Source organism: Rhizoctonia solani, chromosome 3 (assembly GCF_016906535.1).
Source record: "Rhizoctonia solani chromosome 3, complete sequence".
Taxonomy (NCBI): Eukaryota; Fungi; Basidiomycota; class Agaricomycetes; order Cantharellales; family Ceratobasidiaceae; genus Rhizoctonia; species Rhizoctonia solani.
In genome coordinates, this window is record NC_057372.1 from 2,694,101 (window position 1) to 2,716,649 (window position 22,549).

Sequence of the window (22,549 nt, forward strand, 5' to 3'; positions counted from 1 at the left end):
CACGATAGATTAGGGCTTAATTCTCCCAACTTTGAACCTCGGCAGCTCTATCGAAACTCGAATTCTAATGCCATGGCCCAACACAAAGCATTACTCCTTCTTGAAAAGTATGGCGAACTCGAAGTAAAGACTCGTCTCACCCCTATCCCGCAGGGAGGTCAAGCTCTCGTCAAGGTTAATGCTGCTGCAAGTAAGTCATTGTCCTAATGTATATATTGCTTCGGCTGAATAGTGATTTCTTAGTCAACCCTGCAGATTGGAAGGCCAGTGCACACCTATCCTACTTGCAACGCCTACCCTCAACCATCAATTCTGTAGATCATCGACTATGGTGCCCTTATAGAAAATTTCCCGACCGTTCTGGGAGTCGACGGTGCTGGAATCGTCGAAGTAGTCGGTCCAGAAGTGACCAACTTCAAGGTCGGAGATAGAGTGTGAGCCTCGCTTTACTACCCTTGTTCCATCATCTGATATCGCTATATAGGTTTTTCCAGGGACTTTATGATAGTTCCGATGAAACAGTATTCCAAGAGAAAGCTATCGTCGATACCGATATCATTTCCAAGATCCCAGACAACATCACTGAGGACGAAGCGTCGACTATTCCATCCGCTACTATTGCGGCGTGGGTTGGTCTCTTCCAAAAGACTGGCATCGAAGTTCCAACAAGCAGCCCTACCGCCAATGGAAAGGGTGTTCTAATCTTAGGAGGAAGTTCGTCCGTTGGCCAATTTGGTGGGTGGTGTTTCGGAGTATCAATTTCTATTTCATATATATTATTTACCGACCCGGAACTTGACCAAGGCATCCAACTCGCTCGCATTGCTGGTTTCTCACCAATTGTCACTACTGCATCGGCTCAGCACGCCGACTTCCTCAGGTCACTTGGAGCAACTCGTGTCTTTGACCGCAACGTGGATACAAAAGCTGTCCAATCCGCTTTCCCCACACCTGTGTCTCTTGTTCTAGACTCAATCTCCATTGCTGCTACTCAGGAGTTCGCTTTTGAGGTCTTGACTACTCCCTCTCCTGTACCGGACGCACACCTTGTACTCGTGCTCCCGCCCACCGATTCGCTCAATGAGCAGAACTCTGGAGAAACGATTGCCGTGCATACTGCCTACGGTAGCTCTCATAGGTTTAAGGACCTAACCATGCCATTCTGGCGAAATATCGAACAGTGGATCAAGGATGGCAAATTTGTACCCAACCGAGTACAAGTAGTGAAGGGAGGTCTGGCTGCGCTGCCGGAGGCTATAGATCTCTCGCGCAAGGGTGTGAGCGGTGTCAAGGTTGTCATCCACCCTCAGGAGTAACTACCAGGGGAAATCATTTGTACTTATGCAACGCTGTTAAATCTAAATAAATTCAATTGTTTGATCATACAACAAGGGGCGGGCTTAGTCTAAACATCTTTCAGCTAATATTGAGGCTATCAGCTAATTAGAAAGAGACACATCACTGTGTGGGTTATCTATGGCTAAGGTTTGAAGAATCGGACAACTCAAACACGCTCCCTCTCCCCCATCTACCAAATGATGGGTTGCAATCATTGAGTGGATAAAGTGTAATATTGATTCTATGAGCAACTCCGTACACCGAACTAGCTGGCATCTTTTATCAAATTCTCTACGAGGATTCTTCGTCGTCGCCATCTACGGCCTTGTGTTGAAATATCTTGTAAATACTAGATTCTTCTAGTATGTTCCATGCGCAGTAATCGAGTCAGTAAGTACGAGTCATTCAGTGCGCAGTCATATGCGCAGTACCTTACCATATGACTTGGTAGGTTTCTTGGGATATATAAAGGCCCGCACACAAGCCCTCTATCCTCACCTCTCTCTCTACTTCTCTTTTACTGTCTTTACTTTTGTATACAATTTAGTTTAGTTTAGTAATACATTTATATATACATCTATATACATAAGATTTCAACAGGTTATGAGCCCCAATTGTACGCTCAATAACCAACTGTAGATAGATAAATATATAACACACTTACTCAAATACATTAAACATGGCCAAAGCTGTAGCAAGCACTTCAGCCCCCAGTGCAGCTAGCGGAATGCACTGGATTGCACCCCTTTGGGGAACTGAGAATTATAATATGTGGTGCATACAGATGGAAGATATATTATCAGATCTTGATCTATATGGCTACGTAAACAAGACAATTATTGCACCTAGCAAGACTGTGCTGAAAACCAAAAGAAACTGGAAAGATGACAAGGGCAAACCATTGCCCAACTATGAATATACAGCAACTAACAACAAGTACACAAAATGGGTTAAAGCCAACCAAAAAGCATTATCAAACATAAGATTAAGAGTCAACAGAAGTGTACTAAACCTAATACAGGGATGCACAATGTCTGCCAACACTTGGAATGCCCTTGCAACAACTTACCAAGTCAAGGGAACGGTTAGACTTATTGACCTACAAAGAAAGTTCTTCAGTCACTGAATGACTGATGGCAAAGACATTGAGGAACACATCCAATGCATGCATGGATGGTTCCAGCAAATAAACTGTCCTGGACACGGTCACATGACCAGTACAAGTGGTTGCATGCTGGCCCAAGCCCAAATTTGGGGGGTAGCAGGTGTAATCATGGGTTGTCAGCAGAGGAATAATAGGGCTCTATGGCTTAGTGGTCAAGCTGGTTCAATTCCGGCTAGTTCTATTTTCCTCTGTTTATGACATAAACAATATTAGTCCTGGCTCATGCACTGAAGCCAACTGGATCACAACATTGATAGCAAGCTTACCTGATTCATGGGATTTGTTCTCCCAATCAGTAAGTTTCCAATTCAATTTACAAGATAACAGCGCATTATCAAACCAAGTAAATGACATTAGATTGCACATAATGGCTGAAGCACATAGGAAGAATGTGTCACAACTCAGCTTGGACCTATGGTACAAGGGGCTTAAAGTCTGTGGCCCTATCACCAATGGACTATGAAACTGATAGGGGGGCAGCTAGGGCCCAGGGGGTATGATGTATGGGTAGAGGGCAACAAAGGCCTGGATATGATTCTTTAGTAAAGTGCACTAATGGCCAACTAAGGGCCTGGGCAAAGGTTAAGGTGAGAGTGAGGATGAATTGACAAAGAGGTCAAGTCTTGCTGTTTAGCAGCAACTTGACCTGGTTCAAATACATGAGGAAAGCCACATCAAAAACAACAGTACTAAATAACAAGTCATTTACAATTTCACATCATATATCAAATATATCATGTGATCTTGATGAGTCATAAATATATACCAAAAAAGGAAACTGTCTTGAAAAAAAGATAGAAAATAGTAAAAATTCATGTCATGTGTTGTAGACACACTTGATACCAGGGAATTTATTCCCATTTTCTTGATTTTAAACAAAGACAATTGGACAACATTTTCAATCACGTGACTTTGGTGCTTATATCATACGCTAAGCGCCAAGCCACGTCCCCATCTGCGCTTACCTCAGCACGCGTAGCCACCTCCACCTGATGACATCACTATGACACGTATGCATGAGTAAGGACAACTGCGGATTGGGGTTCTTATTTGATACGGTATTGCATATAGTTGTATTTGTAATTAGGAAGCTCTGTAATATATAAGGAGGCCAACCAACCATGGTAACACCCAGGTCAATTACCTCTTGTTGCATCCCCCAACTGTACAAGGGCCTTACAGCCCAGCAACACACTTAGTCCACACCTGTCACCGTCGCCTTAAGCAACTTACCCAATGTAGTTACATAGTTTGCCATTGCCACTAGGGCCTTGGTCACTGTACTTAGTTAGTTTGTTGTTGTAGGGTACCTCATCACCGCCCTAAGCGGATCACTGTCTTAGTTACACGGCCACAAGCGCCCGCACCCTTGACGTCCTTACAGACGTCTAGGTGTTATAAACCCCTAACATATACCATTAGAATCGCCTGAATTTTCTATATTTTCTACTATTTTTTACGGACTCAATATCTGTTGTTTTTTGATCACGTGATCTTGGCGCTTATTATGCCGAGATGCCGCGCCAAGATGCCGTGCCAAGGGCGCTTAGGAGAAATCCACGCTTCTGCGCAGCCCACAGCACGCTTCTCATTTGTCCTTTATGCTTCCTTTTCTCACGCGCACAGACCATGTAAATAGTGTGCTTTGTCTATATATACAGCAGGGAAATTGCTTGGAGACACCAAGTCAATTTTACCTTGTCTCATACCATTGAGGAGGACCTTCAGCCAGCTAAGTAGCCGGCCCCCAGTAGTACAGCAGTTAACCCCTTTATTGCGCTCACCACACCTCCCAGGCCTAAGGCCCCACCGTCCCCAGTAGTTAGTAGAAGTCCACCTTATGTGGCATTACTATAGTCTAGTTAGTTAGTTAGATACGCCTTGTCAGTAGTAGTACGGCCGTAAGCGCCCGCCCACTAGCAAGTACCCAACCTTACAGTTGGCGTACAACACTAGGACTGTCATAAACAGAGGAAAATAGAACTAGCCAGAATTGAACCAGCTTGACCACTAAGCCATAGAGCCCTATTATTCCTCTGCTGACAACCCATGATTACACCTGCTACCCCCCAAATTTGGGCTTGGGCCAGCATGCAACCACTTGTACTGGTCATGTGACCGTGTCCAGGACAAGGACACTAGGTAATCAACCTTACGTTGGTTACAAAACCGTTCTGCGACACCCACCACTAAGCACCAACCACTGAGAAGGTTACCTGTACTAGCACAAGCAAAATCATGTGATTGGACTCCCCTTTCAGCTGGAATAATCAAAGAGCTGTTGGTCCCACATAGTAGCAAATTGCTATAAGGCAGGCTAACCCTATTGCCCGCATACCACATGGTCGCCGCACCCTTTGCTAGCGGAACCAGACAGCAGATACACCTGCTTGCAGAGACTAGGTACTACATCACGCCCGCCCACAGGTGTGATTAGCTACACTTACTGTTCAACGCTAGGTTGTTTGACGCAGGTTCTTAGCGTATAACGCAATAAAGCACTCATAAGTCCTGATATAGGCACCTTGGCTGAATGGCCCCATTCCCCGCACTTGCCCACCATTACCTCGCGCACCCCCACTTGCTCTTCCTTGCAGGCCTCTTCCCACGCTGGCCGCTCCTACCCCACACATCCCATGGCAACCCGCTCCCGGCCACCCTCTTGAACCCGCTCCCCTATTGATCAAGGGGACATGGGACCCTTCCTTCCGTCAGCCGCCCCTGTCAAACTTGGGGAAGTATCCCTTGAGCACGTCACACGCCTCCTCCTTGGCCTCCTCGGCCAAATCAAACACCTTGAACAGGAAGTCAGGGAAATCAAAGAAGCAGGGATCAAGACCCGCACCAATGTCAAAAACATATCCCAAACTGTCGATGTTGTCAAGGATGGGCTTAGAAGCCTCCAACTTAGGGGGCCCACAACCCCCAAAGATACCAAGCCCCCAATCGTGGAAGCAACGCCACGCCCCCTACCAAAGACTGACTCTGCTGGACCGTCTAGTAGGGTCTCCTTCTGGGCAGAGCCATCCAAAGGGGCCCCCATCTTTGCCCAACCTACCCCTAGCTGAGCAGTGCCCCTGCAAGGCCCATCTCCCCCTCTATCTCCACGTCTCCGATCCCCAATTGGAGTCTCTGCCCCTCCACCTCCGGCTCCAATTGCCGCTTATCCTGCCCCGGTCAAAGTAGACCACCCAGATGCCTACACAGGCAAGATTGGGAGTGAAGCCAAGCAGTGGCTCACAAGGATGCTGGCATGGACCCAGTTGAACGCCCAAATGTTCCCCACGGATCAGGAGGTTCTATCCTTCCTCCTGATGAATATGAAGGATGCTGCCAGGGCCTGGGCCCATCCTCACCTCAATCAGCTTGGTTCTCACTGAGCTATCATCCAGACTGTGGAAGGATTCAAACTGGAGTTTTTGGCAGCATTTGGCAACCCTGACGCCACAAGGGCCGCTGAGCGGAAGATCACCACCCTCACCCAATCCGGCACATGCTTGGATTACATCACAAAGTTCAGAACCCTTGCCATGGAACTGGACTGGAATGACGCGGCCCTTAGAGGCCAGTTTGCCCAAGGCCTCCATTGGGAGGTCAGCCGCCAAATCGCTACACGCAAGACTTGCCCACGCACCCTCCTTGAGCTGCAAAATGCGGCACTTGTTATTGACAACGCTCTCCGTGAAGAGCAAGCTAGCCACCCACCAAGGGATAATAAGCCTAGCAGACCATCCAACCCTGCTGTTATGTATCACACAATTTTGCATTCACAGCTCACCATCCACAATAATCTGTATATATCTGACTTTCTGATTTAATGGCCATTTGACTCCTATTTTCCATTATTCCTGTCATTACTCTATGTAACGCTCATATTGACTGTATGTGTTACATATCGTTCAATAGAGCTCCTTCCGCTCGTTCTAACGCTGCCTGTCACGTGCTCATACGATAAGATCTCATGGAGATATTAGCTTCACAAGATTCTATCTATGTGGCTCAAGTACCTTACTAATCATTATATTTGTATCTTTACATCTAGCTCATCACATGACTAGCTCTAACTTGGGAAATGAACCTTATTCCTAGCTTAGTTGAGTCATACCTCTCATGAGATTACTAAGGTTCTCCTTATCTAGTAATTTCTAGTGGCACTGCAAATCCTGCTTATGAGTCATTCTGCTTGCCACCAGAATGACTCACACTAATGACTCACTCTAAGTGCTCATTGGCTGCCAAGCATTTCTTGATAGACTGAGTCATGTATTTAGATGTTTCTATTTTTAACTAATTGCAGTTCAACCCAAGAGCAGCCACATTCCATCCTAGTCATATCTGTGCCTTCCCACCCACCAATCAAAGTCTTAGGAAGCACAGTCCTAAGCAAGTCATATTCATACTCTGACTAGGTGAATGACTCAGTAACCTTGCCACTCTAGGGTATAAAAGGGGACTCTTGCATACCCTTGGAGGGCACCCACCCTTCACTCTTACCACTCACTGTTACTGTTGACTGTCACTCTTGGGTTTGGGCTTGCCCCCCTCAATTGTGTGATATATTGTGCCTCAAGATTTCAAATAACTTAAACTTGTATAAGTGGATCTCCCAAGTACCCATAGTGTGGAAAGGTTGTAGACCTGATACAGAGTTCTTAGGTTAAGTGAACAGAAGGCAATCATCCTTAAAGAAGGATATATACTAAGTAACCAGTTAGTTCCTGCAACAAGGAGTGAAACTTACATAACTATCTCTGCCAAAGGGAACCTGAGCCAGTACTCTTGCTCTTACAGAAATACTTACTAAGACACTTTACACTGAGAAAAGATATATCTGTAGTTGATTGTATTCAAGATAGCTAGACCCAGAGAACCCTAAAGAAGCTACTTCTTTACTTAGCTTGGAAATTGGGAAATCTTCCAACACAGACTCTGCTCAGCACCAGAGTCTCAACCTCTTTTCCCCCAATTTACAACACCCGCAAGGGGGACGAGTACCGGCCAATCCACGACCAGTTCAAAGAAACTCTCTGATGACCCCAACTTTGTATCAGAGGAAGAACGCAACCGCCACCGCGCCGCAGGCGCCTGTATCAAATGCAGCAAAATGGGTCACAAGTTTGCGGAATGCCGCATGGGCTGGAAGGCTACCCCTATTGAGGACAAGGGGAAGGCTAAGGAAACCGCCAAAATTGGCAAAGACTCCAAGTACCAATTGGGAAAAGAGTAAGGGTACCTGCTGCCGCGCGCAAGGACCCCAAGGACTCTGGGTTTATTGAAATTTGTAATATATCTGATAGTAACAATAGAATCTCTCCCCTCTTCACAATTTTGATTAAACCAGAGAAGCAAGCGGAACAATTAGAAGTCCTGATAGACTCAGGCGCCACATTGTCATTCCTTCACCCCCGTACCGCCAAGGCATTATGCCTACCTCTCATAGACCTCCCAACTCCCCGCACTGTTACTATGCTCAATGGGTCAAGCCCCCAGGCTGGAAAGATTTGGAAGAAGGCTCATCTAACCTTCCTAATTGATGGCAAGCGCATGACGGAAACCTTTCTGATTTGCAACACCGGAACACACGCTGCCATCTTAGGGATCAAATGGTTGGAAACGCACAACCCCAAAATCGACTGGAACTTACAAACTCTCTCCTTCCCTCACAAACCGCCAGAACATGTGGCCATTGCCGAGGAGGAAGAAGCTGACCCAAATCCCTTGGAAGGAGTACTGTGTCATGACCCATGCCTTTGCTGGCATGTCTCCTGACCAAGCCACCTACTAATAGGATATTCCACGGTCTTTAGAAGGCCGCATATACTCACATATATGCAGTCAGAACTGTCATTACTCTAAGGGCTCATGACTTAGAGACTGACAGTCCACCAGGGTCACATGACCTCCCCCCCTCCAGTCCTTTATCAAATACTATACTAAACTACTACGGATTTGAGGTGGGGGGGGGGATGACATAATCTCTTCTATAATAATATATTATTCAGACCTTGCCCGCGGGCATTAACATTGGCCCGCGGCTAGGGGGGCGGGGGGAGTGCAACGTCCCCCAGCAATATATATTATTCATATATCACTGTGCATCACATATACTATATATATCTTTGACAGTGGATATATATGGTAATAACCCCTCCAGATATGGGTTATGACATTGAAAACAAGCTGCTTACCTATACCCAGTATATATATACATATATATGTGTATATGTATTGCCTATAGGGGATGTGGGGATGACTAATGCCCCTACATCAATGATGCATCATATATATGAAGAATGAAGGTCAACCCCTTGGTACTTGGATTACCTTAAATGGTAACTCTCCTGCCAAAACAGGAAATACCTAGGTCAAGAAGGTATTGACTGAGGAGTTACCAAATAAGGAAGTCCACCTTCCCTTTTGGGAAGATGACAAATCAACCATGACAAATCCAATCATGCTTAGTCATCAATGATTATGTAATTGATGCTGACAAAGATGGATTAGTCATGAATTTGATTTGACATAGCCACATCACATGATCAAAGATGCCATTTCAAATCATGTCCCATTTGTCATGGTAATGCCACTGTCATGTGATTGTGGCTGTGCAGGTGACCGGCTATCCTGGGCCGGATTGGGGAATAGGATTACCATAAAAGGAAATTTGGATGAGTCATATTGGAGTGTGGCTGTGCACACCATGTGGATGACTCACCCTTCTAGAAGGTTCTGGAGCTTCTTTTCTTCCAACTTCTTCCAAATATAGTATCTTCTCCACTGGAACTTCTTTTCACCAGTTCTTTTACTGCTTTCTGATTGGCTAATCAAAGAAGACCCTGATGCTTCTTTGACTCATACTGCTTCTTGAGGCTGTGCTGCAATTTGAAATATGTATATAGACCCAAGTGAAGCCCAGGTATATAAAGGGGTGGGGACAGCTGCTTAAAAAACCAGCTTGTTTTTCCCCCTGTCTTTGAACCCAAAAACTTAGATAGGTCCAGGGAGGCATGCTCCCTTAATGTGTGAACTTGTGACCATTTATTGGTGATCACATGACCATTGTGTGTAAACATGAGTAAACATTTGATATCATGAACTCTCTCTATCATGATGTCAGAACATTAAGGTCTCCTTCAGGCAATGGAATGCTTTTGGTCCAGCTTCCATTCCCTTATCCTTGCTTAATCAACCATATATCTAACTAGTAATCATACCTTTCCCAAGTCAGCATAGGTCAAGATCATACTACTTACTCAGAAGGGACTGAGTCTTACAACATTGAGTACTACTTCTTACTCTTTCTGAGGGGGTTTAGGGTCCCCCCTCTATCTAGGTCATAGGAATAATAAGGTTCTTGGAGAGGGGAGAGCTTGGTTCAATTCCAGCTAACCTTACCTATTGACATATCTACTTATACTCAATGATCAACAACTTTTCCATTATAAGGAAGAAGTCTTTCTTACCTATCAGTCAACTCTTGCTTCAAGACTACTTGAGAGGATTGATCTTCACCTCTAGCACACAGACATATGGTTAAGCACCCTTTCCATCAGTTTGATCAGTACTTCCTTGGACCATGGTAGGGAGGGTAGAGTGTGTGGTCTGCTAAAAGGCTGGATCATCCCCAGCTAGCTTTACCTCTCCTACTTCATGGTCTTTCATCTGCTTTGGGTCAGTAAGGCTCTTGGTCTAGCTCTATAAGTCTGGTTCAATTCCAGCTAGCCTTACTTGGACCCTGGGAGGGAAGAAAACAGTCTCTAAATGGCTGCAAATATTGGTACTTCCTTAGATCATGGTGGGGATGGTAGAGTGTGTGGTCTGCTAAAAGGCTGGATCATCCCCAGCTAGCTTTACCTCTCCTACTTCATGATCTTTTATCTGCTTCAGGATCAGTAAGGCTCTTGGTCTAGCTCTATAAGTCTGGTTCAATTCCAGCTAGCCTTACTTGAACCCTGGGAGGGAAGAAGGCAGTGATGAATGACTGCAAATATTGAACAAACAGCATTTCATTGAAAATTGGTCAAGTCATTTTCAATCAGTGCAATTTCAGGTCCCCTAAAACTTGCACTAAAAGGGGGATAGAGTAGAGAGAAGAAAGTAGGGTTACAGGGTGGTAACTAATCCAAGGTCAAGAGGAGAGTTACAACCATGTCACTACTTTCAACTAAAGGCTATGGAGGATGGACTATCAAGATGAACCATGTGTAGTTGGCCAATGACTGTTGGCCAATTACTGTCAAAAAATGGGAAATTTTTTTTTCTGTCCATTCAGTGCTGGTATCCTGTTAGAGGTAGCTTTCCTCTTATTTTGCACAGATCTAGGTCCCCTAGACTTGTGCTTAAAAGGGGGGCAATGTCATGACCCATGCCTTTGCTGGCATGTCTCCTGACCAAGCCACCTACTAATAGGATATTCCACGGTCTTTAGAAGGCCGCATATACTCACATATATGCAGTCAGAACTGTCATTACTCTAAGGGCTCATGACTTAGAGACTGACAGTCCACCAGGGTCACATGACCTCCCCCCCTCCAGTCCTTTATCAAATACTATACTAAACTACTACGGATTTGAGGTGGGGGGGGGGATGACATAATCTCTTCTATAATAATATATTATTCAGACCTTGCCCGCGGGCATTAACATTGGCCCGCGGCTAGGGGGGCGGGGGGAGTGCAACGTCCCCCAGCAATATATATTATTCATATATCACTGTGCATCACATATACTATATATATCTTTGACAGTGGATATATATGGTAATAACCTTTCCAGATATGGGTTATGACATACTGTTATAACCTCCTTACATATACCATTGGAATTGCCTGAATTTTCTATTATTTTTAATATTTTTTACGGACTTAATATCTTATGTTTTTTGATCACGTGATCTCGGCGCTTATTATGCCGAGATGCCGTGCCAAGGGCGCTTAGGAGGAATCCACGCTTCTGCGCAGCCCACAGCACGCTTCTCATTTGTTTTCCTTACTTCTTTCTCTCATGCGCACAGACCATGTAGATAGTGTGCTTTATCTATATATACAGCAGGAAAATTGCTTGGAAACCCCAAGTCAATTTTACCTTGTCTCTTACTCATTAGAGAAGGTAGCCAGCCAGCTAAGTAGCAGGCCCCCTAAGTAGTTCACACGCTCACCCCTTACATTTACCTACCACACCTCCCAGGCCTAAGGCCCCATTGTCCTCAGTAGTTAGTAGTAGACCGCCCTAAGCGGTAGTAGTATAGCCTAAGACAGTAGATCACATAAGTTGCCTGTAGTAGTACGGCCTTAAGCGCCCGCTCCCACTAGCGTGTACCCACCTTACAGTGGTGTACAACAAGTACCCTCCAAGTACCATCAATATGCCAAGGTATTTGGAGAAGAAGAATTCAATAAGCTTCCTCCCCACAGGCACTACAATATTGGGATTGAACTCACAGAAGAGGGACCCCTCAACTTGCCTCTTTACAGCATGACTGACACCAAGTCCATCACACTCAAGGACTGGCTCAGGGACAAATTAAAGGCTGGGAAGATCTGCCCCAGCAAATCCTCAATCAGTTCCCCCATCATGTTTGTCCCTAAGAAGGATGGTTCCTGCCGCCTGGTTGTTGACTACCGTTGCCTCAACAATTGGACCAAAAAGAATGTTTACCCACTCCCCCGTCCTGATGACCTAATGGCCCAGCTCCGTGGCGCCAAGGTCTTCACTAAATTGGACTTACAATGGGGATACAACAATGTCCGTGTTAAGGAAGGGGACAAGTGGAAGACCGCTTTCCACACCAAGTACGGGCTATACAAGTCTCTGGTCATGACCTTTGGCCTGACAAACGCCCCCGCCGCCTTCCAGCACTTCATGAATGAACTGTTCAAAGACTTGTTGGACGTATGCGTCATCATTTACCTTGATGACATTCTAATTTACTCCAAGGATGACGCATCTCACGCACAACACGTTCATGAGGTCCTGAAACGGTTAATGGACAACCAGTTGTTTTGCAAGGCATCAAAATGTACCTTCCACGTCACCTTGGTAGAATACCTGGGGATCATTGTATTGGATAAGGGGTTCAGTCTGGATAAGCTCAAAATCCAGGCAGTGCAAGAATGGCCGGTACCCACCAAGGTAAAGGAAGTCCAATTGTTCCTAGGGTTTGCCAATTTCCTCCATTGATTTGTTGCCAACTTTAGTCACCTGGCCAGACCATTGCACAATCTGGTTAAGAAGGATACAATCTGGAAATGGGATACCAAGGAACAGGAAGCCTTTCAGGGGCTGAAGGACGCCATCACCAACGCTCCGGTCCTTTGTCACGCTGACCCAACTAGACCATACTTCCTGGAAACAGATGCATCCGGCGCAGCCTTGGGTTCCATACTCAGCCAACGACAGGAAGACGGTCGTCTACACCCTCTTGGGTTTCTGTTGGAATCATTCAAAGGGGCAGAGCAGAACTATGACACCCACAACAAGGAGCTCCTAGCAATCATCTGCTCCTTTGAGTATTGGCGTATCTTCTTGGAAGGAACAGCTCACCCCATCACGGTCTTCACCAATCACCGGAACTTGGAATATTGGAAGGAATCCCAAACGTTCAACCGCCGCCATGCCAGATGGCACCTACTACTAGCTGGCTATAACTTCCAGATTGTGTACAGGCCCAGAAAACAATCAGGAAAGCCAGATGCCTTGTCACAACAAGCGGATCATGCGGATATCCCACCAGAACCCCAGTCCATGTTACCAGACCCGGTGTTTGCCAATATTGCCTTAGTTACACCAGAGAAGGAGCTGCAACGGCATATCAAGTCATCCCTAGATCAAGACGAGTCCCTGGAGGAAATCCTCCAATTCCTGCAGAACAAGTCCAAAGCACCCCCCTCCATCAAATGCGTGTTTAAGGATTATGAGATGGAGGCTGGACTGCTCTTCTATCAAGGACAAATTGTAGTCCCTGATGTTGGAACACTGAGAACGGACCTACTCTGCATCTTCCACGATAGCCCCCTGGCAGGACATCCGGGGAGACAGTGCACTCTAGAGTTGGTATCAAGGAGCTACTACTGGCCCGGCATCTGTGCTGATACGTATTGGCATGTGGACTCCTGTGAGATATGCCAACAAATTAGAAAGCCCAAATACGTGTCTATTCCTCCTCAGCCCCTTGAACTCCCTGTTAGACCCTGGCAGCACGTATCTTACGACATGATAGTAGATCTTCCTAAGGGCAGAAGCAACAACTCAATCCTAGTAATTGTTGACAGCTTCACAAAGTACAGGATATTTGTAAAATGCTCCAAGAAACTCAAGGCACCCAAGTTAGCGGAACTATTCCTGGAGAACGTATGGAAGCGCCATGGCATGCCGGAAAAAACCATATCCAACAGAGGAAGAGTTTTCAACAACAAGTTCTTACGGGCTCTGTACAAACGCCTTGGCATTGATCTGCACTTCTCCTCCGCCTATCATCCCCAGAGCAACGGGCAAACGGAACGCGTCAATCCCTCTATCAAACACTTCCTCAGGGCGTACTCAGGGGTAAACCAAAAGGACTGGACCAGATGGCTTCCAATGGCAGAGTTTGCGTACAACAATGCCGTACATAGCAGCACGGGCAAGACCCCTTTCAAGGCCTTGTATGGATGGGAACCCACCTTAACCCCGTCAAATATACCAACAGACGTCCCAGAAGCAGACGATCTTGCCCAGACAATGGAGGCTCAGTGGAAGGAAGTGGAATCAGCACTCCGGCAATCTAAACAACAAATGATGACCGGAGAAAGTGGAAGCCCAACAGAGTTTGAGATTGGAGAAGAGGCTTGGCTAGACGCCAAGAATGTCAACCTCAAAACCTTGAGTCCCAAGCTAACAGAACAACGCCTAGGGCCATTCAAGGTTATTGAGAAAATCTCCAACCGGGCTTGCCGCCTAGAACTTCCCCCAACAATGCGGATCCACAATGTATTCTATGTAGGACTCCTATCTAAGGTCAAAAGGGATAAGAAGCGCGCCTTTGAGAATTGTCCTCCACCAGTCACTGTGGACGGAGAAGAAGAGTACAAGGTGGAAGGGATCACCAATGCAGAAGAGAGGAATGGGAAGTGGTTTTTCCAAGTCAAATGGAAGGGGTACGGATCCAAGGAAAACACGTGGGAACCCCAAGAAAACTTAAAAATGCCAAAAAAACTTTACAAAAATACGAAAAAGACATGAAAAAGAAGGCCCTTGGCGCTGCCAAGGCCCTTAGAGGGGGGGCAGTGTTGTAGACACACTTGATACCAGGGAATTTATTCCCATTTTCTTGATTTTAAACAAAGACAATTGGACAACATTTTCAATCATGTGACTTTGGCACTTATATCATACGCTAAGCGCCAAGCCACATCCCCATCCGCGCTTACCTCAGCACGCGTGGCCACCTCCACCTGATGACATCACTATGACACGTATGCATGAGTAAGGACAACTGCGGATTGGGGTTCTTATTTGATACAGTATTGCATATAGTTGTATTTGTAATTAGGAAGCTCTGTAATATATAAGGAGGCCAACCAACCATGGTAACACCCAGGTCAATTACCTCTTGTTGCATCCCCCAACTGTACAAGGGCCTTACAGCCCAGCAACACACTTAGTCCACACCTGTCACCGTTGCCTTAAGCAACTTACCCAACGTAGTTACATAGTTTGCCATTGCCACTAGGGCCTTGGTCACTGTACTTAGTTAGTTTGTTGTTGTAGGGTACCTCATCACCGCCCTAAGCAGATCACTGTCTTAGTTACACAGCCACAAGCGCCTGCACCCTCAACGTCCTTACAGACATCTAGGACATCATGCCAATGAAGGTCATGACATTACCCCCTCTTCAAGCTCCAACTGCATCAGGGTGTTCCTTGTGGAATTCTTCTCTTGCTTCTTTGGCATTGGCCACATTATCAACTGGTTCCCATGAATTGCTTCCTTCATCATATCCTTTCCATTTAACCAGGTACCATAATTTCCTTGTCTTGCTGCGTCCTTTCCATTTACTGTCCAGGATTCTCTCTACTTCATACTCCTCCTCACCTTCTTCTGTAATGATAGGTGGAGGCTGGGGAGGATCATGTCCATGAGGATCAGGGTGGAATTTTGTAAGGAGGTTGATATGGAAGACAGGATGTATGCACATAGTATGAGGTAATTGAAGTTTATATGCGTGGGATCCTATTTTCTCAATCACTAAGTAGGGTCCTAGTTTTTTGTGGCTAAGTTTTATGGAGGGTCTATTGGTAGATATGTTTTGATGACTTAGCCAGACCTTGTCCCCTACTTGGATTTCTTCTTCCTTCTTGTGCTTTTGATTGTAGAAGTATTTCATCCTTTCTTGTGACAAGGAGAGTGCCACTTTAACCTCATCATACCCTTTTTCTAGGAACTCTGCATGTTTGTCTGCGTTGGGAACTGCCTCATCTAATTTTTGTCCAACAGAAAATTGTGGATTTAACCCATAGCATGTCAGAGCCAACAACTACCAGAAGGTAAACCTAACAAGCTATTGCCTAATATAGGACTGATCAGCTAGTAGGATCTAACAATGCTCAAGGGCAATGCCAGATAAGGGGTGGACAAGACCAATATAAGTAAAGTGCACTATGCTATTAAGATAGCAGGGCTAAAACCAAGGCAGGGACTATTACACTCAAGGTGCACCTGATTGTATGCCAAGGGTAGGTAGTGTTGGAAGGGATAAGAGGTTGAGTTCTGAGGCTTAAGGCTCTCAGAACCCTCCTTATATATTCAACAAGTAGAGGAAATAGTACATACATGAGCAAACACAATAACTGTCCTAAACGTCTGTAAGGACATCAAGGCAAAGGGCGCTTGCAGCTGGGCGTATACAAGTAAGAACCACATAAGGCAGTGTGCAAGCTACCTACAACAACAACAAGCTATACTACAGTGGTCTAGCCTATAAGGGCAACAACAAGCTATCTAAGTACAACAATGAAGCCGCTTTAAGGCAGTGTGGGACTAGTGACTGAGTAGGTTTACTGGGCTATAGGGCCCTTGTACAATGTGGGATGCAACAAGAGGTAATCAACCTGGGTGTTACCATGGTTGGTTGGCCTCCTTATATTTCTACAAGAGAGCTAATTACAAATACAATAAATCAAATACCTAATCCAATAAGAACCCTGCTCCGCAGTTGGCCTTACTCATGCATACGTGTCACTGATGTGTCATGATGACATCATAGGTGGAGGTGGCTACATGTGCTGAATAAGCGCGGGTAGGGACGTGGCTTGGCGCTTAGCGTATGATATAAGCGCCAAAGTCATGTGATTGAAAATGTTGTCCATTCAACTTTGTTTAAATTTGAGAAATTTGGAATAAATTCTGTGGTATTGAATGTGTCTACAACAATAACAAAGATAAGGTCACCTGACCAAAGATAAGAAAGTTGTGATCACATGACTAAAGGTCATGTGATAGGATTACATAATATGCGCTCAGCGCTTAAATAGCATAAAGATGCATATATCCATAAATCTTCATGAAAATAGCGCATATATTCACTATTTCTTTGACTTAGTGGATTCTAAGGTGGTCACACCTCTAGGGCATGACATAGCATACTTGAAAGGGTGATTTGCCAGTAGATGTTTGTTTTAGATTGTTGAGGGCAAATTCTGCTATGGGCAATAGTGAAACCCAATCTGATTGGCAATGATTCCCAAACATGCAAATAAAGACTTCTGCCTCCTGTTGGATCTGTTCTGTTTGGCTGTCTGTTTGGGGGTGATAAGCTGTAGAGAATGTGGGCTTGATATCCAATCTTTTATACAGGTGTCTGATGAACTTGGCATTGAAGTTTGGACCTCTATCAGATACTGTACTTCTGGGCAATCCATGTAATTTCCATATGTATGACATAAAAAGGTTGGCTATATCTATGGCAGATGATGTGGATTGGGTAGGAATAAAATGGACCATTTTAGAGAACCTGTTGATGACTGTGAATATGGCATCAAATCCTTCCAACATTGGTAGTCCCACAATCATATCATAAGCTATATCTTCCCAGGGGTGTTCTGGAATTTGTAATGGTTTTAACAGGCCTATGGGTACTTGGTTTGTAGGTTTGGATCAAATGCAGGTTTTGCAATGACTGACGTAAGAGTTGACAAACTTTTTCAGGGATGGCCAGTAGTAATTTCTGGAGACAAGTTCCAATGTTCTGGCTTGTCCTGGGTGTCCTGCAGCTAATGAATTGTGCCTAGATTCTACAATGAGGTTCCTAATGGTTTCATCTTTGGGTACAAATGTCATGAGCCACACCCCTATTGTGCCCTCTATTCACATACCAGGGCACTCATGGTACACACTACGGTCACCGGAAACACGCATATACTCGCACTTATGCACTCAGAACCCCCAGGTTCCCACATATAAGAGACTTATGGTTGACATGGCTGGACTTAGTGATATTCTCTAAGTCCAGGTCACATGACCTCCCCCCCTCCAGTCCTTTATCAAATACTATACTAAACTACTACGGATTTGAGGTGGGGGGGGATGACATAATCTCTTCTATAATAATATATTATTCAGACCTTGCCCGCGGGCATTAACATTGGCCTGCGGCTAGGGGGGCTGGGGGAATGCAACGTCCCCCAGCAACTTATATTATTAATATATCACTGTGCATCATATATACTATATATATCTTTGACAGTGGATATATATGGTAATAACCCCTCCAGATATGGGTCATGACATTGAAAACAAGCTGCTTACCTATACCCAGTATATATACATATATATGTGTATATGTATTGCCTATAGGGGATGTAGGGATGACTAATGCCCCTACATCAATGGTGCACAACATATTGTCCCAACAACACAACTTCAGATTACCATTTATGGTAACTCACCTTCCTAATTAGGAAAAGACATAACTTGAAGAAGACTTTCAAGACAAATAGAGACTAAGCAACCTAGACTTACCAAAAATGGCAATCCCCTTTCCAAATTAGGAAAGAAGATGAAATGGATGGATGACTAAGCTTAGTCAGCTGAACTCTGATGAGTCAGCAACCAGATCACATGATCAACTCATTGATGACAAATCAAGTATGACTAAGCATGATGACAAATGCTTAGTCAGCAACCAGGTCACATGATCAACTCATGAATGACAAATCAACTATGACCAAGCATAATGACAAATGCTTAGTCATCAAGTACTACCTGCACTGCCACAATCACATGATGATGGCTGTGCTCAATCTCCAGGAAAAACCAGGCCGGATTGGGGAGTAGGATTACCATATAAGGAAATTGGATGAGTCATACTTAAGCAGTGTTCCACATGATTATGTGCTAAAAATAGAACCAACTCTGCCAAGACCTCACCTCACCGGTGTATTTCTTAGCATCTGATTGGCTAATTGAGCACTGCCACATGGTTCTTTGACTCATACTGCTTCTTGAGGCTGTGCTACGGCTCCGAGAGGCTGTGCTCCCATTTGAAATATGTATATAGACCCAAGTGATGCCCAGGTATATATAGGGGCGGAACAAGCTGCTTAGAAAGCCAGCTTGTTTTCCCTTGTCTTACAACCTATAGGGACAAGCAGGTGCTGCTACACCTGAAAAAGAGCAACTGAGTGATTAATTTCAAATTCAACTATCAACAACTGTCAACAAAAGGGTCTCCACTGACCCTTCTATCTGATTTGTGATAAGAAGTACTATCAGAGTCTTCTCATCACTTGGACCCTAGGTGTCCATTACTTTACTTGCAAACAGCTAAAGACCTCTTTGTGGGTTGCGCTATTTTTGCTCTGATCAATAGAAGCTCTTTGAGTATTCTATTTGAATAAGATACTGAGGTATCATTGACTATCAATTAAGATAGCCTTATCTTAAAGAAACACTTCTTTGAAACACATGTCTGCCACTCCTGAACCTGACAGTGCCCCAGGGGGTGCAGATATTAGAAGAAACCCTACTAGAACCAGTTGATCTTCAACCTTTGATGAAGGACCAGCAAGAAGGAGGGGAATCTCAGGAACCTCATCTGTAGGAACCTCTAGAGCCTCTTCTCCTACCTATACAGCAAGGGGACAATCTGTCATGCCAGGATCAATGCCTGGCTCTGAGGATGAAACTACTGTGATTGAGGATGATAGTACAGTAGAACACCCTAGCATTGTGATTACTGACACTTCTAGCTTAGAACCCATAGTAGGACAGGATACACCTCCTACACTACCAACCACTCATATCCAACCTTCCAACAGATCTTCTGTCACTATAGAAGACATTACTGCCCAGGAAGGGGATACCACTCTTAGGAGACACAACCTTACTGGTACCACCATAAGACAAGCCAGAACAAGAAGCACTTCCAATATGGGGTATCATGAAACAGCCCTACAGAGCATTCCTGCATCCATTACATCTAGTAGGAGAACAAGCCCTGTAGAGCTTGACCAAAGGCTGGGGGAACCAACACTGGGTCACCAGCCAGCAGCATTAATTGCACACCAACCACAACCCCAGATACCTATGCAGGGGTTACCTTTATCCAGGGCTGCTATAGCTGACTATGAGGCCAAGAACCATCAGGTGATGCCTCAAATCAGGGTAGAAGCAGCCATCAGCAGTGCCATCAATGATATCAAAGATGACATTGCCTTGAAGATGGGCCCTATCAAATACATACATGCTAATAGCTCTGAAAGTGCAGCTGCCCTGAGACAAGTGGGCAGAGATGTAGCGGACCTCAACCTACAGACCAACTATATAAGAAGGAGCTTAGGTGAAGTCTCTGAGGAGCAAAGAGCAGCTCAAACAGCCCATAACCACCTTGTAAATCAAGTAGGGGAGCTACAAGACAAGGTGGATGCATTGCCTCAACTCTTTCAAGATGTGGAATCCAGAATAGCTACCATGGAGGAAAGACTTTTGGAAGCAATTTTGGAGGTAGACAGGAAGATAGGACTACCTAAAGAACCAGAAACAGAAAGAACTGAGACTGAGAGCAACAGTGAGGAAGAGGATGGTGATAATCTTCACCTCTCTAGACAGAGACAGTCCTCTCCAGTCAGAAGAACCTCCATCCCAAAGGAAGCCAGACTTAAACAGCCAAATGTCTTCAATGGAAAAAGAGGTACTGAAGCTGAAACATTCATCATGAAGATGGAAATGTATTTCAAAGAGTACCCTGGTACCTTCACTGATGAAAGAAAGATCAGGGCCACCTTAACCAATATGGGAGAGGGTGAACCAGTCAAATGGGCCAGTCCCCTGATGCAGAAACATCTCAGTGATGAACCTCATGAGTACCTGACATCATGGAATGCATTCAAAGCAGCATTCCTACTCAACTTCAGTGATCCATCCAAAAGAGATAGGGCTATTAGGGAGATCAATAGCCTAAAACAAACTGGATCAGCACAAATTTATGCCAGTCAATTCCAAATTTTAAAGGAAGATCTTGATTGGGATGAGAAAGCTCTCATTGACACCTTCAAAAAGGGACTCAAGATTAACCTGCAGTCAGAATTGATCCGCATGAAGATCACTACTCCTGAAATTGACAACTACTCTTTGGAGCAAATCATTGAAGTAGCCATCAGGACTGATGACATTCTTCAACAGGCAGCTTCAATCAGGGACACTACTACACCACCTAGTATCCTAAAGAAAGGAAGGACCAACTGTTATGGATATGACATTTCTTCTTTAATCTGTACTTATTTTATTAATTACACTAGTAATCTCACAGTAAATAAATGAGATAAAGATGCGAACTAAGGTTTTCAAGGTCCCTCTATCCAATAGTGACCTTTACAAAACCTACAAAGCTCAGGAATACCCTTAATATGCAATGCCTTTTGCATATATGCTGTTTTCTCACTCATTTAAATATATATAAATTCAACTGAGTAGATAAACAGTAACAAGTAATATTTCTCTTGTTTGTAGCATTTATTATTCAAGATTCTATCTTGTGGCTACACACAGAAATATTCAGGGTCCCCCCTGTCGCATAGGCAAGTGCTCCGGCGCTTAATCAGCCCTTAAGCGCCGACGCACTAAATGCGCCTTTTCTCCATCACCCGGGCATCCCACACTGCCGAATCGCTTGCGCTTAGGTGCGCATGTTTGTGCGCTCCAGAACGCTGGGTCAAACTCCCAAAACGGACAACATTTGGCTGAGTTATGCCCCATTTACTGTAAGTACCCAATGCAGAGGTATCCTACCTTTGGGACTGTTTACTCCAAGGATGAAACACTTAGCCTTGGGACATCTAAGGACCCACACAGGTAAATACTGCCTTGGGGCAAACATTGCCTTGGGGCAAATATTAGGATCTGTTGTTTGTTTACTATGTACCAAAGTATTGGCTCCCTCAAGTGTTTCAGTTGCCACATATACCTCCTGTACCCCCTCTTGGTATCAATCATGTATATACTTGTTTGTGCGCCTTCTCAGGGTATAAAAGGACCCTGTGAAGACGCTTCTAATGCATCCATTTATCCACTCTTATATATTGACATATACACACAAGCCTTTAACAGCTTATCTGCGCATTTACTTTAGTGATTGACTCACTGTAAATAGCATAGGAGGTTATTCGGCGCACTAAGACCATAGGCCAGTCCCAACAGACACAGGGTAACCTATTAGTGTACTTACTGCAACCCTGTGCCCCTTGACTGTCACAGTTGTTGAGTTCAACATTGAGTATAGTGTGACAATACTGTAAGGATTGTTGTGATTGAGTGATAGTGTTTCAATCCACCATACCCCCTATATTGTAGATAGCTTTATCTACAATATCTCATAAATCCTAGATATATTTTAGGTAAACCCCATAAGTCTTAAGTCTTACTTAAGCATCTATAAGTCCTATACTTGTTAGGCAAATCCTATAAATCCTGTACATTAGTCAGGTAACCCTCTTACTTAAGGTACTATCCTAGAGACCTTAAGTATACATATCCTTAGTCACTTAGGCTTAAGTAACATTAGTCTAAGGTAC

General features: G+C 44.7%; 5 protein-coding genes across 5 annotated transcripts; 4 read left to right on the forward strand and 1 right to left on the reverse strand.

The window, feature by feature from the left end:
* Positions 1-72: 72 nt before the first annotated feature.
* On the forward strand, positions 73-1,316 carry RhiXN_03269 (Zinc-binding dehydrogenase; the record flags this gene model as incomplete). The annotated part of the gene is made up of 4 exons (XM_043323086.1): positions 73-190; positions 244-267; positions 344-434; positions 485-1,316. 4 exons carry the CDS (start codon positions 73-75, stop codon positions 1,314-1,316), a joined length of 1,065 nt encoding a protein of 354 aa, XP_043178582.1.
* Positions 1,317-5,196: 3,880 nt separating this feature from the next.
* On the forward strand, positions 5,197-8,272 carry RhiXN_03270 (Retrotransposable element Tf2 protein; the record flags this gene model as incomplete). Its single annotated transcript, XM_043323087.1, has 5 exons — positions 5,197-5,503; positions 5,588-5,872; positions 5,930-6,251; positions 7,487-7,726; positions 7,810-8,272. 5 exons carry the CDS (start codon positions 5,197-5,199, stop codon positions 8,270-8,272), a joined length of 1,617 nt encoding a protein of 538 aa, XP_043178583.1.
* Positions 8,273-11,977: 3,705 nt separating this feature from the next.
* On the forward strand, positions 11,978-14,775 carry RhiXN_03271 (Retrotransposable element Tf2 protein; the record flags this gene model as incomplete). The annotated part of the gene is made up of 3 exons (XM_043323088.1): positions 11,978-12,660; positions 12,700-14,637; positions 14,673-14,775. The coding sequence occupies 3 exons, from the start codon at positions 11,978-11,980 to the stop codon at positions 14,773-14,775; spliced, it is 2,724 nt and encodes a 907-aa protein (XP_043178584.1).
* A 600-nt stretch (positions 14,776-15,375) lies between these two features.
* Positions 15,376-17,534, reverse strand: RhiXN_03272 (Retrotransposable element Tf2 protein; the record flags this gene model as incomplete). Its single annotated transcript, XM_043323089.1, has 2 exons — positions 15,376-16,017; positions 17,127-17,534. The coding sequence occupies 2 exons, from the start codon at positions 17,532-17,534 to the stop codon at positions 15,376-15,378; spliced, it is 1,050 nt and encodes a 349-aa protein (XP_043178585.1).
* A 2,097-nt stretch (positions 17,535-19,631) lies between these two features.
* RhiXN_03273 (Retrotransposon-derived protein PEG10) lies at positions 19,632-21,299 on the forward strand (the record flags this gene model as incomplete). The annotated part of the gene is made up of 1 exon (XM_043323090.1): positions 19,632-21,299. One exon carries the CDS (start codon positions 19,632-19,634, stop codon positions 21,297-21,299), a length of 1,668 nt encoding a protein of 555 aa, XP_043178586.1.
* Between the last annotated feature and the right edge of the window lie 1,250 nt (positions 21,300-22,549).